General features: G+C 33.3%; 4 protein-coding genes across 4 annotated transcripts; 2 read left to right on the top strand and 2 right to left on the bottom strand.

Moving 5' to 3' along the window:
• The first annotated feature begins 926 nt into the window (after positions 1-926).
• On the top strand, positions 927-2689 carry LOC105170008 (Glycosyltransferase family 29 (sialyltransferase) family protein). Its single transcript, XM_011090578.3, has one exon. The coding sequence runs from the start codon at positions 1319-1321 to the stop codon at positions 2492-2494; it is 1176 nt and encodes a 391-aa protein (XP_011088880.1). The 5' UTR covers positions 927-1318; the 3' UTR covers positions 2495-2689.
• Positions 2690-3014: 325 nt separating this feature from the next.
• LOC105170007 (poly ADP-ribose polymerase 3) lies at positions 3015-8401 on the bottom strand. Its single transcript, XM_011090577.3, has 18 exons — positions 8204-8401; positions 7008-7321; positions 6678-6873; positions 6481-6594; positions 6311-6368; positions 6162-6231; positions 5829-6003; positions 5605-5738; positions 5284-5521; positions 5009-5136; positions 4853-4929; positions 4612-4772; positions 4317-4526; positions 4117-4219; positions 3935-4017; positions 3702-3845; positions 3447-3629; positions 3015-3376 (listed from the first exon to the last, which is right to left on the bottom strand). The coding sequence occupies exons 1-18, from the start codon at positions 8207-8209 to the stop codon at positions 3308-3310; spliced, it is 2463 nt and encodes an 820-aa protein (XP_011088879.1). The 5' UTR covers positions 8210-8401; the 3' UTR covers positions 3015-3307.
• A 5452-nt stretch (positions 8402-13853) lies between these two features.
• Positions 13854-16198, bottom strand: ATC (centroradiali). The gene is made up of 4 exons (XM_011090579.3): positions 15845-16198; positions 15622-15683; positions 14575-14615; positions 13854-14463 (listed from the first exon to the last, which is right to left on the bottom strand). The coding sequence occupies exons 1-4, from the start codon at positions 16046-16048 to the stop codon at positions 14240-14242; spliced, it is 531 nt and encodes a 176-aa protein (XP_011088881.1). The 5' UTR covers positions 16049-16198; the 3' UTR covers positions 13854-14239.
• Positions 16199-20150: 3952 nt separating this feature from the next.
• Positions 20151-23357, top strand: LOC105170010 (uncharacterized). The gene is made up of 5 exons (XM_011090581.3): positions 20151-20428; positions 20534-20802; positions 21543-21754; positions 21839-22100; positions 22883-23357. The coding sequence occupies exons 2-5, from the start codon at positions 20536-20538 to the stop codon at positions 23207-23209; spliced, it is 1068 nt and encodes a 355-aa protein (XP_011088883.1). The 5' UTR covers positions 20151-20428; positions 20534-20535; the 3' UTR covers positions 23210-23357.
• The last annotated feature ends 4076 nt before the right edge of the window (positions 23358-27433 follow it).

Here is a 27433-nt window from a genome sequence, read left to right as displayed (position 1 = left end):
CTCGTTTTTACATATTATCTTTTGAAAAATATTTCTTTGAAATAACCCAATTTTGTAGCATTTATATTATTTTCAATTCAAATTGATATTCAAGAAAATTCTTGTTAATGTATTCTTAAAAGCAGATTTAACAAGATGTATATATATAATATATATTTTGAAATAAAATATCAAAATATATCCAACTAAATCACACGTACTTTATCAATTTTAATTACTTGTGAAAATTTAATCAAAATAAAATAGAACATAATTCACTAACTGCATATTTTTTACACAAACCCCATCATATATCGCATTCACTAAATATAAATAAAATATGTATGCAATATATTTATTGACCTAATTATATAAGTATGAGGTTTGACTCCACTAATATAGGATGTTTCACCTAATAACCAATATTTTTACATTAATAGGTGATGCAATGACTTATAATTACAATATAAAAATTTAAAATTATCGAATTAGATCTATGAAAAGAAGTAATTTATTTGTTGGAGAAAATTAGATGGGAATCTCACCATATATATATAGAATAGTTCCGGAATACAATAACACCTGTACCAATTAAGTTTGAAAGTTGAATATTTGATTTTTTTTAATTTAAATTAGGTATGAACGAATTAAATTAATTATATAAAAAGTGTGATATATTTATCATATAACTAATTATTTTTTTAAATTATATACCAATCATATAATAAATATATCATATAATTACTTGAAATTCAATTAAATTAAATTTAAATAAAAGTTTTGCGGATGACTATTAGCAAAGTCCACAAACACATGACACAACCTTGTAAATGCAACCTTCCTCAAAAATGCCCCTCAATATTTTGAAATAAACAAGAGAGTTGGAACCTCAAAATCACACATATTAATTCTTGCCTCACACTTCATTAATTAATTAGAAAATTAGATTCCATTTCCCCCAAGTAATACTCTCTCCATCTTCTCATGTAGGTAACCCCCCACCCCACTCCTTCTGAGTTCTGACCCCATTTTACTTCATACAACAGATCCACCTCTCTCTGTTCACAGCCCATCTCTCCACTCCACCACCACTATAAATTAATAGGATTGTTTTCCAGAGATTCAGTATTTTTTTTCCCCATATCTGAAGAATCTTGATTTTACAGCTCATGCCCAATGCATTTCTGCTCTTCTCCTTCAGTTTCTTGTTGAACATGAATCAGAGCAGGACCCTTCTCATTTCATCCAAATTCTTGCACATAATCTGCCACAAACTTTAGCATATATTGCAAATCGAGGAATCTTGAGATCTGTGCTGGTTCTTCACCCAGCCGACTAAATGTACTACTCAATGAAGCGGACTATGCGCCCTTTTTACAGCATTCTGCTGCTCCTGGCGGTGGCTGTTACCCTCACTATCCGGGTCGTTCTCCATCAAAACAGATCTTTTCAGCTGAAATATGGAAGCCCATCTCTTCAAACCCCTCAAAAACCAGTCTTTAACGCGACCCTTTTGCGATATGCCGCCATTGATATTGGCGAGCCGGCACTGAAGCAGGAGATTGAAGGGCTGTTGGAGGGGAATTTCAGGAACCGGGGTCGGCAGAGGTCGTTTTTGTCTTCCGGAAAGTATCATATTGATGTGAGGCTAAGGTCGGCTAGAGGGACTCCTTTGCAGCTACGCTCGCCGGAGTTTTACCGGCTGTGGTTGAGTTTCAGGAGATATTTGGGTGATTGGTCGAGGAACCGCAGGTTTTATTCTGATATAATGTCAGATTTGGCTAATGAGGTTAAGGTCTTGATTGATGAGTACAATGGGAAAAAGGGTTCAAGAGAGAAGTACGAGAGTTGTGCGGTTGTCGGAAATAGTGGGATTCTGTTGAACAAGGATTTCGGCAAGCTGATCGATAGCCATGAGGCTGTGATTCGATTGAACAACGCTAGGATCGCGAGTTTTGGGCGGAACGTTGGGGCGAAAACCAGTATTTCTTTTGTTAACAGCAACATACTCCATTTGTGTGCTCGAAGAGAGGGTTGTTTCTGCCATCCATATGGGATGAATGTGCCTATAATCATGTACATATGTCAGCCAGCACATTTCTTGGATTACTTGGTTTGCAATTCTTCCCATAAGGCCCCATTGATAGTTACCAATCCACGGTTTGATGTATTGTGTACTAGGATTGTGAAATACTACTCGCTGAAAAGATTCGTGGAGCTAACAGGGAAGGACGTTGGCGAATGGGGGACGGCTCATGAGGGAGCCAACTTCCACTACTCATCGGGTATGCAGGCAGTGATGCTTGCATTGGGGATTTGTGAGAAAGTCAGCATTTTTGGATATGGAAAGTCTAGCTCGGCCAGGCACCATTACCATACGAACCAGAAAGCGGAGCTCTCATTGCATGATTATGAGGCGGAATATGAGTTCTACCGGGACTTGATGGAACAACCACAGGCAATACCCTTCATCTCAGACAAGTTCATGATCCCTCCTATTGTAATGTATCATTGATATTTTCTACTGCAGTTAACTCATGTGATATAGGTTGATTGTTTTGTTGAATACGCGCTTAGTCATTCATGTCCAGTTGCATTCTTGGTGAAAGAATCACAATTGAAACAAGGCCGTGTCTTTATCACTGCCTTCGATAGTTTGTATGTAGCTCAATTGTAAAGAAAAATGCAAGTATTCCCACTTGATACCATACTTCGATTATTTACCTTTACTGAGCTCACCAAATGTGGGCTCTGCTCCTGTTGAGGATGCTCAAGAATTTTAAAATCTACATCTTCTCGCTGCAGAATATACATAGACAAGACTCTTGGTTCCGATATCAGTGCAGAATAGCTGCAGGGACAAGGTTCTCGCTCGTGTAGCTTACGAAACATGAGCTCCTTGTATTACTTTATATTACACCTGGACAAGATTCTTGAGAGATGTAGAGCTCATTCTCTATCTCATTTTTGTTTGTATAGCACAGCACAATACCATATTCCTCTTCGACAACAATCCACAGATCCACGGAATTCACTTGAACCGAAAAGGAGCAGAAATCATATTTAGAAACCATACATAAAGGTACACAGGAATCCAAACTTTACATAAGTTTGTGATACTTTGTTTTGAGATGACAACTATATACAAGCAAAACATGCCATCATAAACAGCGTGTCGTGACAATACAACACCCAAAATGAACCCTTCATCCAAAACTTGCCAGCAAAGGGAGGGTACAAAAGATGCTATTTACCAACCCTCTAAAGATGAGAATAGGCCACCAACGGTCTGATTCACCTTTGAATTCCATTGAAATGAATCACTTTTCTACTCGGCAGTATCATATTCGACGTCTTTCTCTTCGAACTTAACAGCCACCAAAAAGCATATGCTGACCTGCAAAGAAAATGGACAATGAACCAGGTTCATTGAAACACATTGTGGGTTGCAAGCGTTCAAACATTACCTGCTGTGGATCATAGATGGCATATTCATTGTACTCAAGCTGACTCTGCTCGTGGTCAGATGGGATCAGCTTACCACATGGCACCTTGATATCATCCTTCCAGGTGAAATGCTCGGATTCATCCGTTTTCTTCCGGCCTATCCCCACTACCCCGAGTTTCTTCTCTTCCAATGAGGTTGAGTTCTACATCAAACGTGCTGAAACTCAAACTCGGAGTTGTGATGAAAGCAAACAAATCAGAGCTCAAGAATTTACCTCTGGAGGACTTGTCAATTCAGTTACTCGTTCGCCCAAGGATGCCACTGCCAAGACCAGAAAGCCCTCTGGCCGGTCAACCGCCGTGAACCCATACCGGGCCGCTTCTGCTGCAGCATCTGAGCAAACTATGGCCTTTCCAAACTGAGGAAAGGTCAAAGACAAACAAGAAATCAGCAGTAAACAATACAACACAGCCTAGCAACTGACATCTTCCACGGCTGATATCTTACCATGTATCCAGGGACAGGCAGAAAACATACTGCCGGCAAGAATCCCTTCTGCAGATGCCGCATCAGATTTGAGCTTCGGGTGCCTGATAATAATCAGAGCCGTAAGTCTTAGAACACCTTTAAAAGCCTCAAAAAGCCAGTAATGTATATGGAAAATCGAATTATGAACTTTGGACACCTACCGCACCACAAGAGGACTTTGTTCGGTAGCTTCCTGATCTCATGGAGGGATGGGCAAGCACTCAATTCAACGGCAAATACATTCTGCAGGGACACCCCGTAACTCTGAAAGCAATATCAGAGGAGACGGTTATGTTTCCATAACAAGCGGACATTCAATGTTGCTGGTAGAAATAAACAAGGATATACGAGAAAGTCATACAATTTCTCCAACTTTCACAGGTTCATATGTTTTCTCCAGATAATTGGCTACCATCTTGTAGTCATCTGTATCTTTTCCTACTGGAGATATAGAGCATCCCAACTTCTTATACCGCTCAAATAGAGGATCATCAAGAGTCGCACCGGACATGTCTCCTATGAGACGTGAAGCTACGTTTATATCTCTGACAGTTTCAAATGCAGCTGCACCCTGCATATTTCTCTTTACAATTAGTTTTCCCTGATACCAACATCACATAATTTCAGCATTTAAGGCCTTTCTAAAGAACTATTACATGATCAGCTATATCACTAAAATCTCGGAAAACATAAGGTCTGGTCGAAGGCATAAGTGTAAACATCCGTTGGCTGAAATCAGACCACAAGCTCTCCCCCTTCTGCCCTGTGTCCTTGTTTGACTGGAGCCTATTTACAAAATCCAGGAGAACCTCTTCACCTACATTATTAACCTCTTACATGTTAAGAAGTATAACCCGAGAACCAAAATCAGAAAGCAACATTTAATGTGGCACTTACATCTTTTTAGATGCAAATCAGTAACCATACCCAGTGGTAGATCTGGAAAATCTAATCCCATTTCCATCAATGCATACCTGGAATAGAAACAATTTTCGCGGCTCGTTCATGAGGAACAATAGAATATGAAAGTAAATTCAGTGCACGGCAATATACCTGTAGATCTCTTGGCCACATAGAACTTTCATGAAATTTGCCACCTCTGAATCAAGCTTGCAATGTGCCGCAGCAATCCCAAGCTGTCTAAGGCCCAACCCACCGTGCCGTACCTCAACTCCGTCATCCTATACAAATCACATTAAATTTTACATCCTTTTCCTTTTTGGTGCAAGTGCTTGTGTGCTTGTGTATGATGTGAGAATCCGCCCAAGTAACAGTTAGGAGCGAATTAGCAGCCATGCTATGAATGACAACAAGTAATGTGAACGCACAATGTCGATAGGGAAAAGCTTATGGATTTTCTTCTCGATTTTCTTCTCCCTCTCCCATGTTTCGAACTCATTTCCTGTCAACCCTTGAAACTGTTTGGCGAACTCTTTGATCGCATTGTCTACATTTTCCCACTCATCCAGCCTCTCCTCTGCTCCAGCCTCATCACCAATCCTACCCCTCTTATAGTACATGTAGAGACGGTTCTCAGGCACCGTAATCAGTTGCACTATGCAAAATCTGCCTCCAACCAAAGTATTTTATCAGTTAAAAGAGAAGGGAAAAACCAAATCTTTTAAGCAAAAGCATATTTCTGAACGTACTCATTCACTCCTCTTCCTCGATCAGAAGCAGCAAAAGCACAGTTGTACAAAATTCCATCCTTTTCAAGTATTTGTCCACCTTCATCTTGCAACTTTGAGTCCTTGTGCACACTCCTCTTCCCAAACATTTTAAGCTGAAATAACAAACAGGTAATGTATCATAAAAAACACTATCCAGCTAATCAATGAACTGGTAAATCTCATTGGCAGTGGATGGTTCGCACCTCAGCAGTCAGGGTTTCAAGAGCCTCCTCGCTTGCATCCTGCTGATACAACGGAATGGGTCTTCCAGCTACAGTACGATCACTGACGATGTTAAAGGCATCCAGAGGCTGTGTCTCTTTTTTCTCAATACTCTCACTCAACCAAGCTTCCTTTACTATCGGTATACCCCTCTCCCTAGATCACATCGCGTGCCATAAATGACCGTGCCAGAAATGAAAGCATACAATTGAAAACCACAAGAAAATAAGAACTCCAGACTCGAAAAACATGCATAAACCCGATTTCCATGCACATTCCCCACCAAACTTCCTTATGATGCTCAAGATTCTTACATTGCTTCAGCAACCTTGGATGAGCCACCGCGTTCCCTCTCAACAGGAGACACTACCAGACAGGTTGCTCCTGCAGAGGTGAATGCCCGTCTACCTTAGTCCATATGTTGGTAAAGTATGAAACTGAAAAACTCACAGTTTATAATTACCAATGACCGAGTTGGCAACTTTCCCTCCGTGCTTCTCTATCTTCGACTTCCAGTATTGCTGACAGTAGCAAATAGACAACATTTAGAAAAATCCAAAACATTATACCTCTTTTCACTACCAAAAACTCAAGCAATAGCATATAAAGGTACACAACGAAGTAAAGACATACATGGGTTCGGGTTAAACGGCCTGAAAGAGCAATCATCATTCCCCTGAAGGGTTTATCAGTGCCAGGAAGCACAGGGCGAATGCGACCTTTACGATCTTCAAACTTCTTTAGCAACTACACCATGAAGAAGGGATTTTCAACCAGATCATCCTAAGTGAAAAACCTAGAAGAGAATAGAAGAGCAAACTAAAACTTACATCAGCGACACCAGAATCTTTAACAGAGTCGGGTAATTTGATCGGCTCATCCCTCCTCGGAGGATCCTGAGAGGTAAAGGTACAACTAGACCACTCACTATATGCCCCCGTGCACATGTAGGTTGTATCAGAGACCTCCAGATTGCCACCACAAACGGGACATTTATCTAGAGGCCCATAGAATAAGATATCTTGGCTGCAATTCAAATACAAAAAGAACATCACAATCTGAATATACCACACAAATTTACAAGCTCCATGCCTTTGCCTCCAGAGATTTGGCCTAGCACCCCTCCTTTGACATAACTTCAGGAAGAAGAACTCACTCACCATCTCGGCACAACTGCATCATCGGCGCCACTGGCATCCTGGCCATTGGCTTCCAGAATTTCGCGCATCTGCTGGATCGAGAGATGCTCACTCGTTGCTTTGCAGAATTTCTCAAATTCTACTTTAATGTCTTCAGTTGACTTCCCATTTTCCTGGCCATTCTCATTCTTGGTTTTGTCCTCATCCTCTATTTTCGCCTTCTTTGGCGACTGCTCGGCCTCAGCTTCAGCGGTTTTGCCCTCAGCCTTTTGCTTCCTCGTTATCTTCCTTTCATCGTCACCAGATGAATGAGCATGTGATCTTGTCTCGTGAACCTAAAAATGTGCATCCGTAGCAACAGAAACAAACACAAACACCATAGTTCAATACTCAGTTAAGTCAACGTCATACAAGCAATTCTTGAATTTCATTCTCATTACACATCCCTATAATGGTTCGACACTCGAACAACTCAACATACTATGTGCAATTTCGGCAGCGCTTTTCTTTACACTCCACCCTATAAATTATCCTACACAAGTATCAGGCTAAAAATACAACCCAGAAAGCCATCAACTACAATGTACGTAATATATTTTCTTACTTTACACTATTCATTTTCTCCACTAGAAAAAGGATCAAAAACAGATTTAATATTAAAGTTCTTGAAATTCTTGTTCTCCGGTGCTATAAGAACTGCCTTTTCTTCCTAGAGAATTCATAATACATGCCTCCCTGCTTGAGGCTAGTTATTCTGCTCTATTTACAAGTGAAGAAGCGAAGTGTATATATATATACACTCTATGCAGGATTCAGATCATTGAATGTTGTCAAAATTGAAGTGGGCCATCATACTTTCTATAGAAGACCTTAAGGAGCACATTCTCTTCACACACTAACCTTAATATACAAAAGAAAAATCTGACAAATCCACTAATAATTGTAAACAGGAAATCTTGGCTGGTAATAAAATGAAAGAAGTAAAGCTAAATACACTAGTCTCATGATTTCATGTCTTTCAGAATTCAAGAACAAGAATCACCCAAAACCACTTCAACCCAGTACCAACAGAGAATCAACTGGAAGATTCCAAGCAATATCATTAGAATTTCAACAATCCGTTTTAGATTTCATGATCAATGCAAAAAGGATTCAGATATGTTAACTAAAAGGATAATACACACAACATGCAGCAGAAAAAGCAAGAAGAAACAAACCTTCATATTTTCTTCTTGTTTCTGCTGTTTTTCTGCCAAGATTGAACCAAGAACAGCAAGATTCAACTAAAATACACAAATTGATGAAAACTCCAAAAGACTTTCGTCCAAAGTAGAACAAGAAATGCAGAGACCAAAGATGTTCTGAGCAGACAAACAGTGCGAGTGGGAGCCTCTTTTTTACATGCCCATGCACCTCGGTGGTGGAAGCTATTATTCAGACACGTACAGGGTCCTCCTTGAAAAACTAGGCACTGCCTGTCTTCCTTACAGGCGGACGTGTGTACTCCAGCTTATGCGCTATTCGCCACGACTACAAACTACTATATGTTTCACTGTGTCTTTGCTGACGCGTGTTCTGGTTATCCTAACGCTGCAAGAAATTACCTTATATATCGGTTAATAATATTCATTGTTATCTTTCTTGCATGGCCGGGGATCATCATATAATTCGAAATCTTGGGAATGCCTTTTCTTTTATCAATTTCTTGATTTCGGCTAAATGGGCAGCCAGGTTGTGAGGTCACTGATAGAATCTTTTGGAACTCCACACTGACAAGGGATTATGTTATGTGCAGACCGGCGAATGTTGTTATGATAATTGGTCCCTATCCATTCATCATTCGCCCCCTTCTTGTGATCAACTCGTTTGGATTCATCCTCTCAATATATTTCATATCGATATGTGTCATTTTTCAGTAAATTGATCATTTTTAAAGAAATTGGTGCACCGTTAATAATTAAACTCGAATGAAATTCTCATTTTATTCTATATTTTTAAGAATTAAAAATAATAATAACATATCATCTTAAGAGGCATCATAATGGTTTATATTGCACATTGTTTTTGTAAATATATCATTTTTCTATTCTAAAGTTCCAAAAAAAGAAATACAGAAGCATCAATCATTGGGGCAGGGAGAAGAAATCCTCCCTTAGATGCTGGTGCAATTCGGGGTTTTCATGTGCTTCTATTTCAATCGAATGCACTGATTGTGATTATTAAATTTATATAAAGGCCTAATATTTATTTTTTAGACCCAAATAAAATTGTAATTATATACCTTGCTAAATAACATGTTTTTACTTTTATTAAATATGTACTTTTGGTTTGTGAAGTAGAAGAAACTAAATTTAATTAGGGGTACAAAACTTGAGATAACATTGTGGAAATGGCTGATTTTCTTTTCTTCTTTTTTTATTTTTAATTTATTGATGAAATGGGCTGACCTAAATTATTCTATTCTGTGGGCCACCAATCACGAAACCAATGTGAAAGCAATGTCCGGCAAAAGCTTGAGATTGATAGGCAGGTGTTCGGCAAACAGCCCACAGACCCTCCGGCCCGAAACTTAGTCCCACTTTAGACAGCCCAAGAGTGTGTTTAGGAATTAACCCAACCATACTTTATTTTTCTTAAAAAAAAATTCTATTCAAATTTGATCTAATCGAATCAAACTAAGAAAACCCATGCTCTCAAAAAAGTTATCTTGTAATTTCTCGCGTATTTGTGCATCACAGGAACTACAGGTGTTAGATCATATGTGTAAGTGAACCGACACTCTCAAAGATATTTCTTACCCATACGTAGGATAGGAACAATGCTTTGAAATTGCACTTATTATGAGGGTTTTAAAGAAAAATTTTTATTTGGATCAGGTTTGATTGAATCGAACCAATCACATAATAAAGTATAACTACACTTATAATGTAATTAATCACTCTCTCCAAATTATATTATACTTGTCTTACAAGTATTTAAATTTGACAAAAACCGGTCTGATTTTAACTTTCCCGACGTGAACCTTTCTCATCTATATTCGCTCCTTCTCAATGTAACTCAGAGTATGAACACAATCAAACCAGCAGTAGCACGTTGCTAAAGCCTTCTAACTCACAGCAATTTATCAGACATATATATATATATCAACTGAGGCATACGTACACATACAACAGAGACACAATAATATTTGCTTTAGTGTGTGTAGTGTGTGAATGTCTCCATCATGCAAAGACCGATGGTTAAACAACATCGTACCGATGGTCAAAACTATGGCTCTGTGTGATGTTAGTTTTTGTCTCTACTTAAATTAGAGAGTTGACAGTTGCAGTAAAATTCATATAATTGACAGCTCTTATTACACAATCTTCAACGCCCTAGTAATGAAATGCTGCTTTGTTTGTTTGTTTGTTTTGGGGTTTGGAGTCTTGGGCACAGACATATGTATACATACATACATACATATACACACACACAGACATCAATCATTCACTTGGATTCTTGTACGCTCTTAAGTAGTTAGAGACCTCATACTACTACTAGAACATATATTCTAACCCACCTTTTGTTTTCCAAGGTTCCAAGTAGTTATTTAGGTATCTCATTCTATTCCTAGTTTTTTTCATTTTCTTTTTAAATATATAATTCATAGTCAAGTCATAAATTCGAATTCCAAATACATATATTTATGAGTGGTAATAAAATATATCTTTAAATAAAAATAGACGTATAAGGCGTCTTTCATCATGGAAAACATACAGAAGGCTAAAGTAAAATCAATTGGTAAGGATGGTATCAATGTTTTTTTTTTTGGTGTCAATATGAGAATTATGAGTGATTTGTAAACAATCAATGTTGATGCGAGAATTGTATTAATTAGTAGATAAATTATATATATATATATATATTATTGGGTCAATATTGATTAGAGAATTGTGTTGATGGATAATCTGTAAGTGACGAATAATTTCAGAGTCCTGCATGCCTTGTTATAATTGGATTATCGCTAGAATAACATAGTGATATATAATTTACACAATAACTATTGCTAGGAAAATTATTATCTTGAGAGATTAAAATATCAATATTTCTATAAATTCACATATAATTTGAATTAGATCAACATCATTCTTTAATTTTTTGTCATTAATAAATATTCTTTTTAGACTTGAATCATCTTTCATTCACGATACGGACAATTTTTCAAAACAACTAATTAATTGTAGAAAATTTTAAACAGGTTCAAGGACCTAAGTCTCATATAATAGTAATTATTTGAATTTTAAATAAAACTTAATTATATGAATATTGTATAAGTTTGAAATCTAAAAAAACACATTCTTTAGAAAACCCTAATTATTTAAATTTGAATCTCAAAATAAAATAAATAAATAATATATAGGATGCACGTTGCTCAAGGAAAAAGTTAAGGAATCATAGTACACTCTTTTTCTCTCGTCCAAACTTGAAACCAATCCGGACATGTGCCGCGATTCCCATCCACCTCTACCATCATTAACATTTTCTTTTTCTCTTTTTTTTTTTTCCTTTTATTTTTATTTATTACATAAATTACAACGTACTCTTGTAAAATTTATCATAATTACAACTCACTTATTATTTAAAAAATTACAAACAATCATCTAAAATCAAAGACTGAATCAGAGGGTATTTTATATACGGCTATTAATTTTAAGGACTTTTGTAAATTTTTAAACAACAATGATGTATTTATAATTATGATAAATTTTAAGAGAGCCCATTATAATTTATCTTGCTTATTACTCCATAGTCGAGGAAGAAACCCGACAGGGCTTTTAATTTGAATTAATTTTCTAACTTTTTTTTCTTTGCTTTTGTTTTTCTATTAAGGTGTTATTATAGTCTCGTTATAACTAGTTGCATACGTACACTCGCTGTGTGCAGATACAATAATATTTTTATTAAACTAATAATTTATATAAAAATGTAATTGAATAAAATAAAATATAGAGAATAAATGAATGAAAGAAAATCCAAATATAAAATAAAACATGAACGAGTGATATAATAAGTAGAGAGAAGTGAACATAGAAAGTAAAAATAAAATAATGTACATGTCTTATTATTTGTTTATTACACCAATTTTGTATGCAATTCTTTAATTTTTACATAACTGATAGCGTCAATTTTTTATAATTAATATTTTATCAATTTTAAATTTATAAAAAGTACAAATATTTTATTACTTATTTCATTAACATCGGTTAATTAATTTGTTCTCGCGTTTTATTTATTTAACTTTACTTCCCTAAGTAATTTTCTCACTTAATTTCTTCCTCTGGTAAGAAGCAATTGATTGTTTTTTTAATTAAAAGAAATATCATCGATTTTACAAAAAAGTTAATTCATTTAACAATCGATTGTTTTCGTTTAATTAAATAGCAAAAACTCATGTAGAAAAATCTTTTTGAGTTCATCAATTTCGACAAACAATCATGAGATTTAGAGTAATGAATGTTTTGTTTCTTCCATATATATTACAGTAAAATTATATATATATATATATATATATATATTTATAATTCAATAGCTGGTTTGATTTTTACACCAAAGACAAGTGAATTGATAGGTGATAGCCTGCAACTGCAAATGGGGGATACCTTTTTGGACCTTTTGTTTTCTCTTTTGGACCCATCCCACTGCACTGTGCTGTGCTTTGCTTTGCTTTTTTCTCGTGAAAATTCGGAAAAACCTACCCCTATATTGCTCCAAATTCGTTGTTTTTGAAATTCATCCAAAAAAATAAAAAATAAAAAATCTTCATATTGATAAATGTAATTTAATTTCATAAACAATTTGAAAACCTAATGCTTCACACTTAAATGGCTCCCTTTTTTGGTGTAATTTTTACTTTTATGTTTTTTAAATGTTTTAGGGTGGATTGAGGCCATGAACAACAACTTTGCAGGTTTTTGAGTTGGAGATCGAGTCTACTGGCAGGATAATAGGTTGATCTGAAAACAGAATTGTTAGACTTTGTTGGATCGGCCATCAATAAGAATCCTTTAATACTTAAGTCAGCACGAGTTAAATGAGGTAGGGTTGAGAAGCTAGAGCTTCCAGTACTATTAATTTCGTAGTACATGTCAAATAATTTTTCTTGGTTGGTCAAGTAGAGCCGGGTTGATTGAAAAGATACAGACCCAGCTTTCTTTTTTGTTTTTCTTTTAATCCACACATGCACTTACTCACACACGTTGCTAATGAATTTTGAACCCAACATCTGTACAATGAAATCTTGAGCCCTAAGTCATGGGGGTCTCCCCTAAGCGATAGATACATACTTAGCTTGTTTGGTGATTCCTGTCTTTTGTAGGGGCAAAATAGTCCATAATTGGTGGGGTAATTAGTGTTATTGTTGATATATTGTTTATATATGTTTTAAGTCCTGAAACGCGGCGATCAGAAAAAGCATTTTCTTTGTCCTTCTTCTCATTAGTAATAAATTAAGTTTCAATTTGTGTCAAGCATGCACGTAAATTTTTGTGTATGTTTCTGATTTCATGAATCATGTATATATATGTATATATATATCCCTAATTTATGCTTAATTATGTAAGATCGATGTACAAAATATATTCAACAATATATTTTCAGTTTAGTTTGATTAATTATGTATGTATACCATTAATTGCAAAAACTAAAAATCATGAAAAAGTTCAATAATTATTTTTTATTTGGTTCAATTTATAATTATTTGTGTTGCATATTATAAGACAGAATTAAAATATATTAAAGAAAAGTATGGAAAGTCGAAACCTTCACAAAAGTACGTACGTACATGCCCAAAATACAATATATAATTAATTAACTAAGAATTACATTACGTACAAGCCGCAATTTAATTTCTTTCATTACACGACTATATATATATATATATATATATCATAAATATATTACACAGTACAAGTACAACTACGGATTAAGCATATATGCAGAAAATAACTAAGTTTTATTTGGAAGGTACCAATTATATCTAAGTGTGGGGAGTCTCTAGTCATTACGTACATACTAGGAAAGAACCCACCCCACCCACACATTGGTATCACTTATTTTTGTACGTAGGATCCAAGACGTACATTAGTTGTAGTAGTACTAGGAAAATGCACATCTACATACATAGAGACATACAGATGCATACGTATAGGTATGAATATATATATATAGTTATAGGAGTTGTCGGGATATATGACGATGATGATGATGATGATGAGCTAGCGCCTTCTAGCAGCAGTCTCTCTCTGGCAATTGAAGTAAACAGCAGCAACAGGGAGACCTAACTCATTTTCCTGGGCAAAATTCCTGGTATTGAATCCATCCCTACAAGCTGGTGCCCTCACGCATCCTAATTGTCTCTTCTTCTGCTTGAACAGCACAAATGCAAACCTGTGTATTCCTATGTTTGGCCTCGGCATCTCGTAGCTCACTACTTCTTTTCCTGCAGTACATTGATAATTACATGTAAACAAGAAAATTAATTAATTAATGTGAAAACAAAGATTTAAATAAGATATTAATTAAATGGAGTATATATGATCTTTATTCATACCGAATGAGGAATCTGTGGTGCCAGGGATATCTGTGACTATCCTGTGAGTTCGTCAAATCAACTTATGTTTGTCAGTAGATTTAGTACATATATGTAAAATAAAAAACAACGTAATTCATTAGTTAACTGCACTTGTCAGGTGTTTTTGAAAGAGGGCTCATTGTTTGTCAAATGTTTATGTGATTAATTAATTATAAGTACATTTGTCAAGCCACATATATAAGCAATATTTTTTTAACTAGGGTAAACAATTGAGAATCCGATACAGATTTAGTTATTCTATTTTAATATTGTGCTTTATGTAATTTCGACAGTCAAATTATCACTATTCAACAATCAGATAATACGATGTTGAAATAGAAGACGTGGAACCAGGCAAGAGTATATTTTTAAAGGGTAATTTTCCATAGGAATAATGAAATGAAGGATAGTCGACACGACAAACAACATTTTCATGGATCATCACTTGGACAGAGATTTAGTTGGAAGTGACTCGATGAAACCTACTTTTTTCATAGGATGAAACAAGGGTTTTTCGTAGTGCGTCTGACACATATGATGCGGGATTTGTGGACCTTACATCACATGTAGTGTAGACCATCACTCTAAACTTACGAATCTCATGTATTATCACCAAAAAAATTTTATAATACATCTTGTACCTTAAAGTGAACGAACTTTCCTAGGAGCTTAGTTTTTTGCAGAGAAATCTTAAAATTGTAATGCAATAGTATTTAAATTTGTTTGCATTTAGAATTACGTTTTAATCTCCTTTTTCTAAAATTAATTTCTCTTCAATTTTATAGTCCACCCAACACATACATATATATATATATATATGATCGACCCCTCCAATAGACTATTTCAATAACGGTTTCTACCATAATTTTTTAAAAAAACTAAAAGAAAAAACCCTAAAAAGTGTGTTGTGGTTGATTACCCTCTTGGATGAGAAAAGGGTGTTGATCATTCCAAAACTCTAGTTTTTTGAAGAATACTAGTTTATTAAATCAATCAGGTCTTAAGCAGTTAAAAATGAAAGCATACCAGTGCAGGTGCTCCCTCAGATATGGATCACTAGGACCAGGAACATCAGGGTCTGTCATGATCTGATCAAACATATATATAAACGAGGAAATTATTACTGAAAACCCACGAAATATTTGCACGTACTACTTTAATTTACACAAACTCCCAAAAAAATATCAGCAGAAATTAGAAGAAAGAAGTAGTGGGGTGTGTAAAAAATCATTAGTAAAATTATTGTTACCAGGGTGAAAAATGATCTCATATCACCACCATGGACCTCAACCCTAGGTTTAGAGGTGACTGTGGAAGGGAAGAGCTCATGGCCATTGTAGACATGCTTGTTGGAGTTGTAAGTGACTGACATTTTGACGGTGGAGGAGAAATGATCGACAACGTCTCCGACCACCCTACCGATCACAAGGGGGTCCGATGACATTTTTGCCATATATCTAATATGATCAAGAGGAATAGTTATGTTTTAGAGAGAGAATATATATATATATATATATAGAGAGAGAGAGAGAGAGGATTTATAATATTTGAGAACTTTGTCTAAATATGATGGTATTTTTGCTGAGAATGGAATAGCAAACCCCATATATTTATAGTGGCAGCAAGCTCCTGAAGAGGAAGAAGCTGATCATTGCAGACTCAGTGGACTTCAATTAAAATAATGGGCTTTCGAGAATAAGAGAAAAGGATTTCATTTGAAATTTTTTGGAAAAAAGAAAAAAGCAAGAAATACTAGTTGCAAAAGATGATTTGACATGCTAGCTACTTCTATCTCTCTACACACACACACACACAGAGAGAGAGAGAGAGAGAGGCATTTTCCACCATTTATATGGGAGGATATTCATCTTTGATGAGTAATTCCTTTATTTTATTGTAAGTAAAGAAAAGGGGAATTTGCAGATACTGTTTGGGACATATATCTGCAGGTGATGAGCTAAAAAGAGGAGTAGCTATAGACTTTGGTATTTAAGGTATAAAAAGGAGAAAATTCGGAGGGGTTTTGGGGAACTTCTGCTCAAAGTATTATTGACATTACTATATGTGGTGAGAATAAAAGAAGTGAGAGAGAGAGAGAGAGTAAGCATATATAAAGTTAGACCTCCACATTGTTTGAACTATATGTTAAATTCCAATGGTAGGAGGGGAGCTAAGCTAGTTACTTCATCTACATGATCAGGTCTTTTCAAGAATAAATTACCTCACTCTCAACTACCTCTTTGGAGGACCCTTTCTTCCTATAAATAGAAACCCCTCTTCCTCTCTTTCTGCATACTCTTCTCACCCCACACTCCCCCCCACCATTCATATCTCTATCTATTTATATGTTAATCTATTTATTTGAGTTTTCCTTCTTTAATTTTTTAAATTAACATTTTGATTCTGCATTCTTTCAATTTTCATGATTTCAGTCATTTTTCTTGCCAAAGAAGCGTATGAACATCTCACCTGACCTTTTAAAGTTGGAGTTACTGTTCTTATTTGCTAATTTTTGCTAGTAATTTTATCATTTAAGTTTTTAGAATAGCATTTTGCTAGGTTCACCTCGTCTTCAAAGTTTTGAACCAACGTAAACAACAATTAATACATGTATATGTGCCCCAACAATGATAATCTTTACTGATCAATAAATTATACTAATATGTAGAACCAAGAAAACATAAATTTGTGTATGAGAGAGGGAGAGAGAAAGAGGGTTTCCATTACCAAAACTAACAAAGTATATATGCTGCAAAGGGGTATTACTACTCAAATTAAAAAAGTTACAATCTAGAGGTCCAATTAGGGTCTACCCATCAACCAATGTTGCAATACCACCTGATATTATGTCATTAATTTTATGTTATGTAGCAGTTTTTCCCTATAATTAATTGTTTGAAATGAAAGTGAATATATATAGGTACGTACGTAGACACCCCTTCCTTCTTCCAGAAAGACAAATTACATTTGCTCCACTATATGAGACAAGATAATGAAAACTATAGGGAATCCCTTTCAACATTCTTATTAATTAAGCAGATATAATATTTAATTTGGTGTAATTACTTTAATTTTATTCCTGCATGTAATGTTGTAATTAGATTCTTCCCTATCTTCAAACTCCTTATTACTTTTATTATTGCTAGTGAAAGAAAATTTGACGCCTAGGTTTCAAAAAATTCATTAATTAATTTTATATATATATATTTGGAGAGGAGGTAATTATTAGGCTGGATTAGTTGTACGCATGTAATCGATTCATTCATATTTGCACCTTTAAATTATATATAATATTAATAATAATAGTCATTTGATTAATTTGTGACTATGTAATGTCTTTCTAATTTGATAAATAGGAACATAAGTTTAAAAAAAAAAAAAAGTTAATTATGTAGAGACAACATAGGAAGATGTTAAAGTTGATGTGCACAATCTGGTTGGTAGTTTTCTGTTAGCAATTCTCCTTAAAATTTAAAAACATGATTGCTCATCTACTACATTAATTTTTTTATTGAATAAATATCATGATATATAATATATTTCACTATTTCATAAGGAAAAATGTAAATTGATTTGTGGATCAAATGTTTTCAAGCTTCCATATGTGGCCCAATTACAAACACCTAATATCAATATGGATCCAGCCCAACAGTGGGCTAGCATGGAGAAAGGATCCATATGGGCTGGCCCATTTTAGCCCGTCAAATATGGGTCGAGCTCCGTGATAAGTATGTCCGCCTGAATTTATTTAAATATTTCATAAACTCGTATGCCTTTTAAAATATTTTTAGATTTTTTATAAATTATTATATCTTATTTTAAAAATAAATTCTTGAAATGTTAGGGGAAAAAAAATAACATTGTGGAACTTACAAACGTCATACTGCCGGTTTTTTTAAAGTTAACATATGTTATGATATCTTACGAGTTTTTTTTCAGAAAAACTATAAACTCATCCAAATACTCCGTAAATTGAAAAATCCAAACTCGTATCATTTAGGGGGGGGGGGGTTGTAAAAATAAAAAAGAATAAATTTAAAATTAAAAATAATAGTTTAGGAAAATTAATTTGTGAAGGAAAAATGGGGGGTTGCGAATATTCTTGGAGTGAGAGGCATAAACCAAATGCAATATTCCAAGGTGGATATGCCTTTATCCAAACTAAACATTAAACTTGACAAAGAGTGTGACAGTGTTACAAGTAACATGGAACACACACAATTTTAAGTATTTAATTATTGCTTGGAAGACTCTATTTCCTAAACCATAAAATTTATATTTAATATTGGCACCTAGTATAAGATGATTATATATATATATACACACTTCTCCCAAAAATAAGAGTATTTTTCATTCTTTTAAGAAAAATATCAAATAAACTAATGAAATTATTACCTTATTTCAAGAAAAGAAAGAACATCGTGGAAGTAATCAACCACAACTTCTCAACGACCATCCATCAATATTTCAATATACGAAGAGTAAACATTAATCATAACAAAATGCTTTGGATATAGTTAAGAATTACAGTAAATATATTAATTACATGTAAAATTATGGCACATACAGGTCAAAATTTAAAGCTTTACATCGATTTGTTTAATCGTAATTGATGTATTAACTCATGATAATTTTTAAACCATATTTATTATGATGTAGGGGATAATTCTTTTTTCTTATAGTGATCGATAAGTCGAGTTTATAGATCGAAAAAAATACAAATTTTTATGAAGACTGGTGGTATTGGGAACCCTAAGATTTATTTATATTAGGAATAATTAAGTCTACACCTCCTAACTTATAGTTTATTTACATAAACCATCATTATTTTTTAAAAAGTTACACATATGCCCATCAAAAACATAAATATGATTCACACGAATTAGCACTGCTTTTTTGACAATTTATCACATACATCCTTCAGGAACGTCAAAATCATTCAAACTACTCATATTTTTTGGTTGTTGGATTTAGTTTGTATAATTACACAAAAGATATGAATGATTTGTATAAATAGATTGTAAACCAAGGGTGTAAATGCAATTATGTATTTATAGTAACAAATAAACTTAATTCCAACATTACATTTAACCTTAGTCATGCAACTGGATTTAGTAAAAGATTATGAAATCACAATAATAATTATTTTATTATTATCTATTTTTCTAAAAGCTCATGAATTTATTATTATGCTTAATTATATTAATATATTAATTAAATGGATATATTATTAAAAAAAATTATTTATTTTTGTGACGAAAAGAAAGAAAGATGTAAACACATGTGAGTTTTTTTAGATTATTTAATATATATGATTTTGTATTTTATATTAATATAAGATACATGAAGATAAATTAAAACACATTAAATTATATTTTTTTAAAAAACATTGACAAACATTCTAAGCGTGTTTTGTAGCTGTTTTTGGGCTAACGGAAGCACACAAATACCGGACTTAAAATGAAATGAAAATGGATAAAGTACCAAAACATGATAGAACAATATATAATAATAAAACATAAAGAAAGAGACAGAGGTGTCTTGCATTTACAAATAAACCCCTGTGCACCATTGCTTGAAGCTGAGAGATTGATCCCACAATGCCTAAATCCCTGCAAAAGATATTCAAACTGCACAAAGTTCAATTATTAGGTTGAGCTATACTTAAACTTTTCCAAGATAGATCAATTTTTAAACATCTCAGCCATCATTTTTACAAGTCAAAGCAGAGGTAAAAGCATAGCAGAAGGGCTACATGATAATCTCATCTTGTTAGAGATTGAAGGATCTGTATAAAGACAGACTCCAACCAACATCACAGCAAACAGCGCAGGTGAGCTCAAAATGAAAAATCCCAATTTGAAATAAAGTTTTACTATTTATTGTTTTATTTCAAGATTCTCTTTTTTTTTTGTTGAATAATTTCTGTTGGGGGCAGAAATGGTTTTCAAGAAAATGGTTGTTTTGATGATGGGTTGTCTGGGGTTGGAGAAGCAGCCCACACAGCCAGCTCCTCCTCCTCCGGCTGAAAATGGTAAATCTTTGAGCATTGATGTAGAAGATTGTGGTACAGCAAGGATCAGGCTGAGTGATGGCAGATTCTTGGCTTACACAGAGAGAGGAGTCCCCAAGAATAAGTCCAATTACAGAGTTATTGTTGTTCATGGATTTGGCAGCTCCAAAGAAATGAACCTTATGGTTTCCCAAGTAATTGAAATTCATTTCTCTCCCTTTATTTTATTTTTTCTTGATTCTTTTTGCAAGATTTCCAGAGATTTTAGTAGCCATAGATGGATTTAGTTAGAAAGTTCTCCAAGTTATGATTGTGTGTGTGTGTTTAAATTTTTGGTGTATTAGGAGTTTAAAATTGGTTGTGAATAATCCATACTCTAATGAAAATTGAAATACAAGAATTTATTAGAATTTTGAGGACTTCCACCATAATTTATAGCTTTCGTGTGATTATGTTTGTTGCAAAAGAAACATGGTTGTGTGATCTGAATAAGCTTCTACATTTTGTAAAGCAGAAACTACAACTTTATCTCTACTTCTGTCTAAATGTAGTGTATTTCTATTTTTTCCCTTTTTCTTGTTTGGATGAAATAAATGTAATGTATTTTCAAGATGTTGTATGATGTCCCTAATATTGTTCTTGTCTTTGGGACCTTTTGGATGAGTTGAAGATACCCCTTCTGTTAATTGATCGAACCGGATATGATGGAAAATGAAAAATACAATACTTACCAGAATTTTTGAAGAATTTCACCTTAATTTCCAACTGGGCTTTTTGTGATTATTGCAAATCCTTGCCAACAATTTATTGCAAGGTCTGAATAAGCTTCAACTGATTATATAACAGCAACAGAGTTGTTTCTCCTTCTGTCTAAATGTATGGTATTTTTCAAGAAGTTACATAGGTATGTCCCTAATATTGTTTTAGCCTTTAGGACCTTTTGGATGAGTTGAAGATATACCTTCTGTTATTTGATCGAGCCGGATATGGTGAAAGTGATCCAAATCCAAAGAGATCATTGAAAAGTGAAGCATCTGACATTGACGAACTCGCTGATAAACTGCAATTAGGGTCCAAGTTTTACGTGCTTGGAGTGTCGCTAGGATGTTACCCCGTATGGAGTTGCCTAAAAAGAATACCAGATAGGTAAATACAAGATAACTGTGCTAATTTTGCTACTAGGCTTCAAAATGATGTTGATTCTTGTCATGTTTCACTATGTGTTATTAGGCTAGCAGGCATTGCACTTGTGGTTCCGTATATAAACTATAAATGGCCGTCTCTTCCTAACAATCTAACCAAGGATGACTATCGCAAGGGCCTTGCACGATGGACACTTTTCGTTGCACGTTACACTCCCAGATTGTTGTATTGGTGGCTAACTCAGAAATTGTTCCCGTCGTCTACCGTTCTTGACCGAAATCCAGCATTTTTCAGTAGAAAAGACTTGGAGGTGCTGAAGAACACACCAGGGTACCAGTTGCTTAGTCAGGTAAATTTACTAATCAACCTGCAAGTATTAATTAACAAGAATTTTAGTATTATTTTTCTGTTCATGAAATGCTATTGCTATAGCATTTGCAATTTCAACTTAAAACAGCTTATCTGTTTTTCAATACAGAAAAGCTGCAAGTGGATGTTTGATTGTCCAGCTTTTGCTTCTCAAGTTCTAGAAAGAAGCTGTTTTAACTTAAAAGCTAAAGGCTGGCGCATGCTGCTGTTAACTGCATAAGCTTTTTTGTGTATGTTGAATTTTAATTGGGCAACTATAACCCCACTACTATCAACATCTTCCGAAAATACCCTGCCATGGCCGCTACTTCCTTCACCGCGGTTGTCACTACCACCCCCACCACACCAATCGTTCATCAATTTCTATTTATACATATATATAGGCATGACTTATTCACATATGCAATATATGTGCACATCTCTCTGTCTATATATTATTATGACTTAATGATATCTTAATCTTTTTCCCAAAAATAATTAGAGTACCGAACACCCTTTTCGGTAATTTTGCATTTTCGAGATGTACTTCACAAACACTCCCAACTTTTACTACCACGTATCACTTCTCTACAAGCACAAAAGTTTGCAAACACTCCCTCAGTAGTCTGTCTCTATTCAACTTTTTGTTGGAAATTTGTAACTCTCCATCCCACGAGTTCAGTACAAAACGGTCTGTGTGTGTATGTCTTGTCTTTGTTATGCCTAGATTGAAATCCTCCAACTGATTAATCTTACCGCCAACAATCTTGTTTTACACTGCAGAACAAAATAAGGAACCGAAGTGTATTCGACTCCCTACGTCGAGACTTCATTGTAGCTTTCGGCAAGTGGGACTTTGATCCCATGGATCTAACCAATCCATACCCTCAAAAGGAAAGCACGGTCCACATCTGGCAGGGTTACGAGGATAAGGTTGTCCCATTTCAGTTACAACGGTATGTGTCCAGTAAGCTACCTTGGATTCGGTACCATGAGGTTCCGGACGGAGGGCATTTGCTTGTCTATGATAGTGCAGTGTGTGAAGCCATCTTAAGGTCTCTTGTGCTCGGAGAAGATCCTCCGCTGTACAGGCCTGAAATAGCCAACTAGCTTGCTATTTTTTCCATTCTTGATCATCAGAAAAGATTGATGGTCGTGTAAGTAGTTTGGTTCAATGGAGTGGATGTAGGTGAGTGATACTTTATTTGTTTCAAGAAACTCTCAGTTGTCAATGAAATTGCAGTTGTTGAAGACAGAATTCACTTGTAATTAGTTCTGTGAATTCTTTGTTTGATTTTTCATTGTTAATGCTCTACCAAAATGTTACAACTCTGAATCTGTACTATGTATTATACTAAAAAGTGTTCACTGCAATCCAAGGAAATTTTATGTAATTATAATTCAAAAATTATTTTAATTATACTAAAAAGTTTTGAAATTACATTTAAATTCTTTTCAAAAAAAATTGCTTACACCTAACACCCTTATATTAAGATTTGGACGAAAAATGCTAATTCTAAAAAATTTATATAAATTTTTAATTTTATCCCTCATTTATTATTTTTATGTATATTTTTGTATTTATGAGGGGATAAATGTAATATATATAGAGAGAGTGAGGTTAATATCATAATATTTTCTTTTCTTATAAGTATATAAAATTATTACAAAAGAATGTTAAATGAGAGGTAAACTTGAAAATTATATAATTTTTTTGCTAATGACTGCATTTTTTCGTCCAAACCCTATTGAAAGGGGGTATGGTGTAAATAATGAATTTTCGAAAAGAGTGTAAGTGTAGTCTTAAAACTTCTTTAAAAGAATGTGTACTTTTGGATTTTTAGAGGGGGTTTAAATATAATACCCCAAAAAAGTTTTAAAACAATGATTTTAGTAATGTTATGAATGATTACATGATTATTTCACGAGGTTAGATCGAAATATATAGTAGATTATTGCCTCACTAACTATATCTCTGTTGGTAATGAAAATTTGTATTCAAATTAAGTTTAGTGGAGTCGAACCAATTACATATTAAGTGCAGTCATTCTCCCTAGACCAACATGACATTTTTCATTAATAAAATTAGGGTGAATTACACTTAGGCCCCCTTTTAAAATGTGATATTATACTTTCATCCAAAAAATTTCAGAATTACACTTATACCCCTTTCAAAAATTCATTGTTTATACCTAATCCCCTTCTGTTAGGAATTGGATAAAAAATATTGATATTAGCCAAAAAAAAAAGCATAAAATTTTAATTTACACTTCATTTGACATTCATATGTAATAATTTTGAACTTATAAGAAAAAAAAATTGTAATGATATTAACCTCCCTCTATATATATTATTATATTTATCTTCTTATAACTACAAAAGACACACGAAAATATTAATTGAGAGATAAATATAAAAAAATTATTTAATTTTTTTTTCTTAACTTTTGTAGTTGTCATCAAAATCCTAACGAAAGGGACCAAGTGTAAACGGATAATTTATTGAAATCATATAAATGTAATTTTAATTTTTTTAAAAAAAATATATAATTTTATATTTTTAATCGGGGTCTAAGTGTAATTAATCTATAAAATTATAAAATATCCTAATGAGTGGAAAGGGGAAAAACTAGTGTTTCTGAGGTGCAAAATGCAATTTACTATAATTGTTCTATTGCTTTTATGCAAAATGATGGAACTTACAAATTATAACTTTTTCATGATATTTTTTTAAATATTTCAACAATAGCTGTCTATTGAATCAAAATAGAAGGAATGCAATACAGTGTAGAGTTTAATTTATAATTCTTATGAAAATAATAAAGCAGAAATGAGAGTCCAATTTCAAAAGTTGCCTCCAACTTGGCCCAATATAAATGGGCTGTATTGGGCTGTATTGGGCTAAGATTGGGCTCTATTGGGCTCCATTGGGCTAAGATTGGGCTAAAATCACAAAACAAATTGGGTGAAAACATAGCAAAATTCCGCCCAACCCATATGCAATTATGATCCCAGCATTTTATGGGTTCTGCACTTTGAAGGTTAAAAAAGAAAATTTGAAACCTTATATTAAAACAAAAAAGATAAATTAATAATTATATTACATTAATTTAATATAAATTATTTTTTTTAAGAATAATCAAAATTGATTTTCTAACTTTGTCTGAAATTCAAACTCATAACTTGTTTTTCACAAGAACAAGACAAATAATATAAAATAGTGATAATTATATTTATGCCTTATGTATAATTGCATAAATCATCCTTATAATTAAAAAAGTAGAATAGATTGTGTAATAATATTGACTTTTTCCCGGGAGGAGGGTGTGTGAAATTTTTGAAAAATTAGTGGTGATTTGTATAAACGATGTTGACGTTTTTATGAGCGTATATGTAATTATCTAAAAAATATGGATGATTTGTGTAAATAAATCATAGATAAGGATGTAAATATAATTAATAATCTAAAAATTAGTCAGTTATAATGACTGGTTTTGATGAACCTATTATATCATAACAACTTGAAAAATATTATTTTTAAAAATAAGGCTGAAAAAGTATTACTAACCTCAATTATTTATTTAAAGGAAAAAACAAATGTCAAACTTTCTGATGCTTACAGAATGTTATTATTATTAATAATAATAACAGCAGAAAATCACATCTGCCCCCCCCAGATACTTTGTCGGCAATTAAAATTTAAACAATCAATCATTAACATAATTAATTATTATTTCAACTAATTAAATAATTAATTCTTTAATTTTTGGTTTTTGGTAACTACTCTTGACATTGAATTTGGTATAATCAGCCTCCACTCCACTTTTATTTATTTATTTATTTTTAATTTTATGTTCTTGAATGAAATGTACGGTTGAGCTTTAGCAATCATGTCTTTTTAGTTTTGTCCATACAATATTTTAATTAATGAGTACATCATTTTCGATGAAAACATGATTGTCAATCTAGTTAATTATTAATTATTAATTTATTAATTTTGTCCATACAAAATTATTTATTTGAATTTTAAGAATTTTTATTTAAATTTAATCTGATTATTAACCAATTCAAATTTGACTCAAATTCGAAGTTATCGACTAAAATTTGTATCAAAATTTAGTTTATTATGTCCAATCAAATAAAGTTTAGAAGAGCGTTCATCAATCAATTTTTACTCGATTATCGAGTAATTTGATTTATTTTCAAGTTTAATCAATGCTCTAATTTTTTCCATAAGAAATATTCAGTGATATTAGAATTTCAAAAGTTAATTAAAATACCAATTAACTAATATTCATACCCCGTCAAGAGAATAAAGAACTATATTTACTTCGATATGAAGTTAACTAACGACCCCACAACTTTAATCAAACTCAATTTGAACCTCAAGAAACGAACTATATGAGCATCGATCATCGTTCATTTAAAAATATAACCTTTACATAAAAATCGCAACAAAAGCACTAAAATGAAAATTGCCACCACATTACACATGAATGGGGTCATATTGCACGTAAACCTTTTAAGTTTTAACCTTTACAACTTTATCTTAATAATAATTAATTGGAAAAAAAGAAATGAAAGTTTGGTGAGAGGTTGATTGCAAAAAACCTAATTTGTAAAGGGACGTAATAATATTAAATTAGTGGGGATAAGGTCATCTTCCCTCGTACCCAATACAAAAACGTTATTTGCAAAAGCACGCGGATAGTGACACAAACTTATAGCCTTTGCCCATTATTTAAATAAAAAAAAAATGATATCGGAATAGGAATATAATTTTCATATAAATTCAAATAAATGGAATCTAACTTTGAGAATGCGGCTAATTCGCTACAGCGTTTATGTTAGTTGATGTCTTTATCTCCAAATCTTTTAAATGTATCAAAATGACACCTATAAAGCAATTTTCTATTCACAAAAAACTTGGGTCTAATCAATGTACAATCTATGTCTGTCCAATTTCATGTAATTAATATAATTGTTTAGTTTAGTGATTAAAATTGAGATTGTATGACTTAGTTTGAGTCTACTGAATGTGTGGGTATTTATCTTATTTTTATTATGAGTTTATTATAATTTGTTATTTTCTAATTTTTTAGTTATACTGATGTATTGATTGAATCGATGTATTGCTCAGTTGCACAATTTAATCAACTATTCATATAATTATATGTTTCTTTATAATTTGAGCGGACTTAATTAATCATATGATAAGTGATAATATATTTACGATACAATTAATTATGCTGCTTAATTGCATACTAATCACATAATAAACGACACTCACTCCTTATAATCAAGAAAAATGCAAGCAACATCCTGTGATATTGCA

This window comes from Sesamum indicum, linkage group LG9, assembly GCF_026168435.1.
Source record: "Sesamum indicum cultivar Baizhima isolate 11 linkage group LG9, ASM2616843v1, whole genome shotgun sequence".
In the NCBI taxonomy this organism is placed as follows: Eukaryota; Viridiplantae; Streptophyta; class Magnoliopsida; order Lamiales; family Pedaliaceae; genus Sesamum; species Sesamum indicum.
The sequence above is the reverse complement of the archived record's forward strand: the minus strand, read 5'-3'. Positions and strand labels throughout refer to the sequence as shown.

Excerpts from the sequence above, each read along its gene's own strand:
- LOC105170007 (XM_011090577.3), bottom strand. Across the intron at positions 6,004-6,161 it reads TCCAAGGTTGCTGAAGCAAT|GGAGAGGGGTATACCGATAG; the intron begins GTAAGAATCTTG and ends GATGTGATCTAG. Across the intron at positions 4,220-4,316 it reads CTGTGAAAGTTGGAGAAATT|AGTTACGGGGTGTCCCTGCA; the intron begins GTATGACTTTCT and ends TATTGCTTTCAG.
- LOC105170010 (XM_011090581.3), top strand. The coding sequence starts at position 20,536 with ATGGTTTTCAAGAAAATGGTTGTTTTGATGATGGGTTGTCTGGGGTTG. Across the intron at positions 20,803-21,542 it reads TGAACCTTATGGTTTCCCAA|GACCTTTTGGATGAGTTGAA; the intron begins GTAATTGAAATT and ends TTTAGCCTTTAG. Across the intron at positions 21,755-21,838 it reads CTAAAAAGAATACCAGATAG|GCTAGCAGGCATTGCACTTG; the intron begins GTAAATACAAGA and ends ATGTGTTATTAG.
- ATC (XM_011090579.3), bottom strand. The coding sequence starts at position 16,048 with ATGGCAAAAATGTCATCGGACCCCCTTGTGATCGGTAGGGTGGTCGGA. Across the intron at positions 14,616-15,621 it reads CTGAGGGAGCACCTGCACTG|GATAGTCACAGATATCCCTG; the intron begins GTATGCTTTCAT and ends ACGAACTCACAG. Across the intron at positions 14,464-14,574 it reads CACCACAGATTCCTCATTCG|GAAAAGAAGTAGTGAGCTAC; the intron begins GTATGAATAAAG and ends AATGTACTGCAG.
- LOC105170008 (XM_011090578.3), top strand. The coding sequence starts at position 1,319 with ATGTACTACTCAATGAAGCGGACTATGCGCCCTTTTTACAGCATTCTG.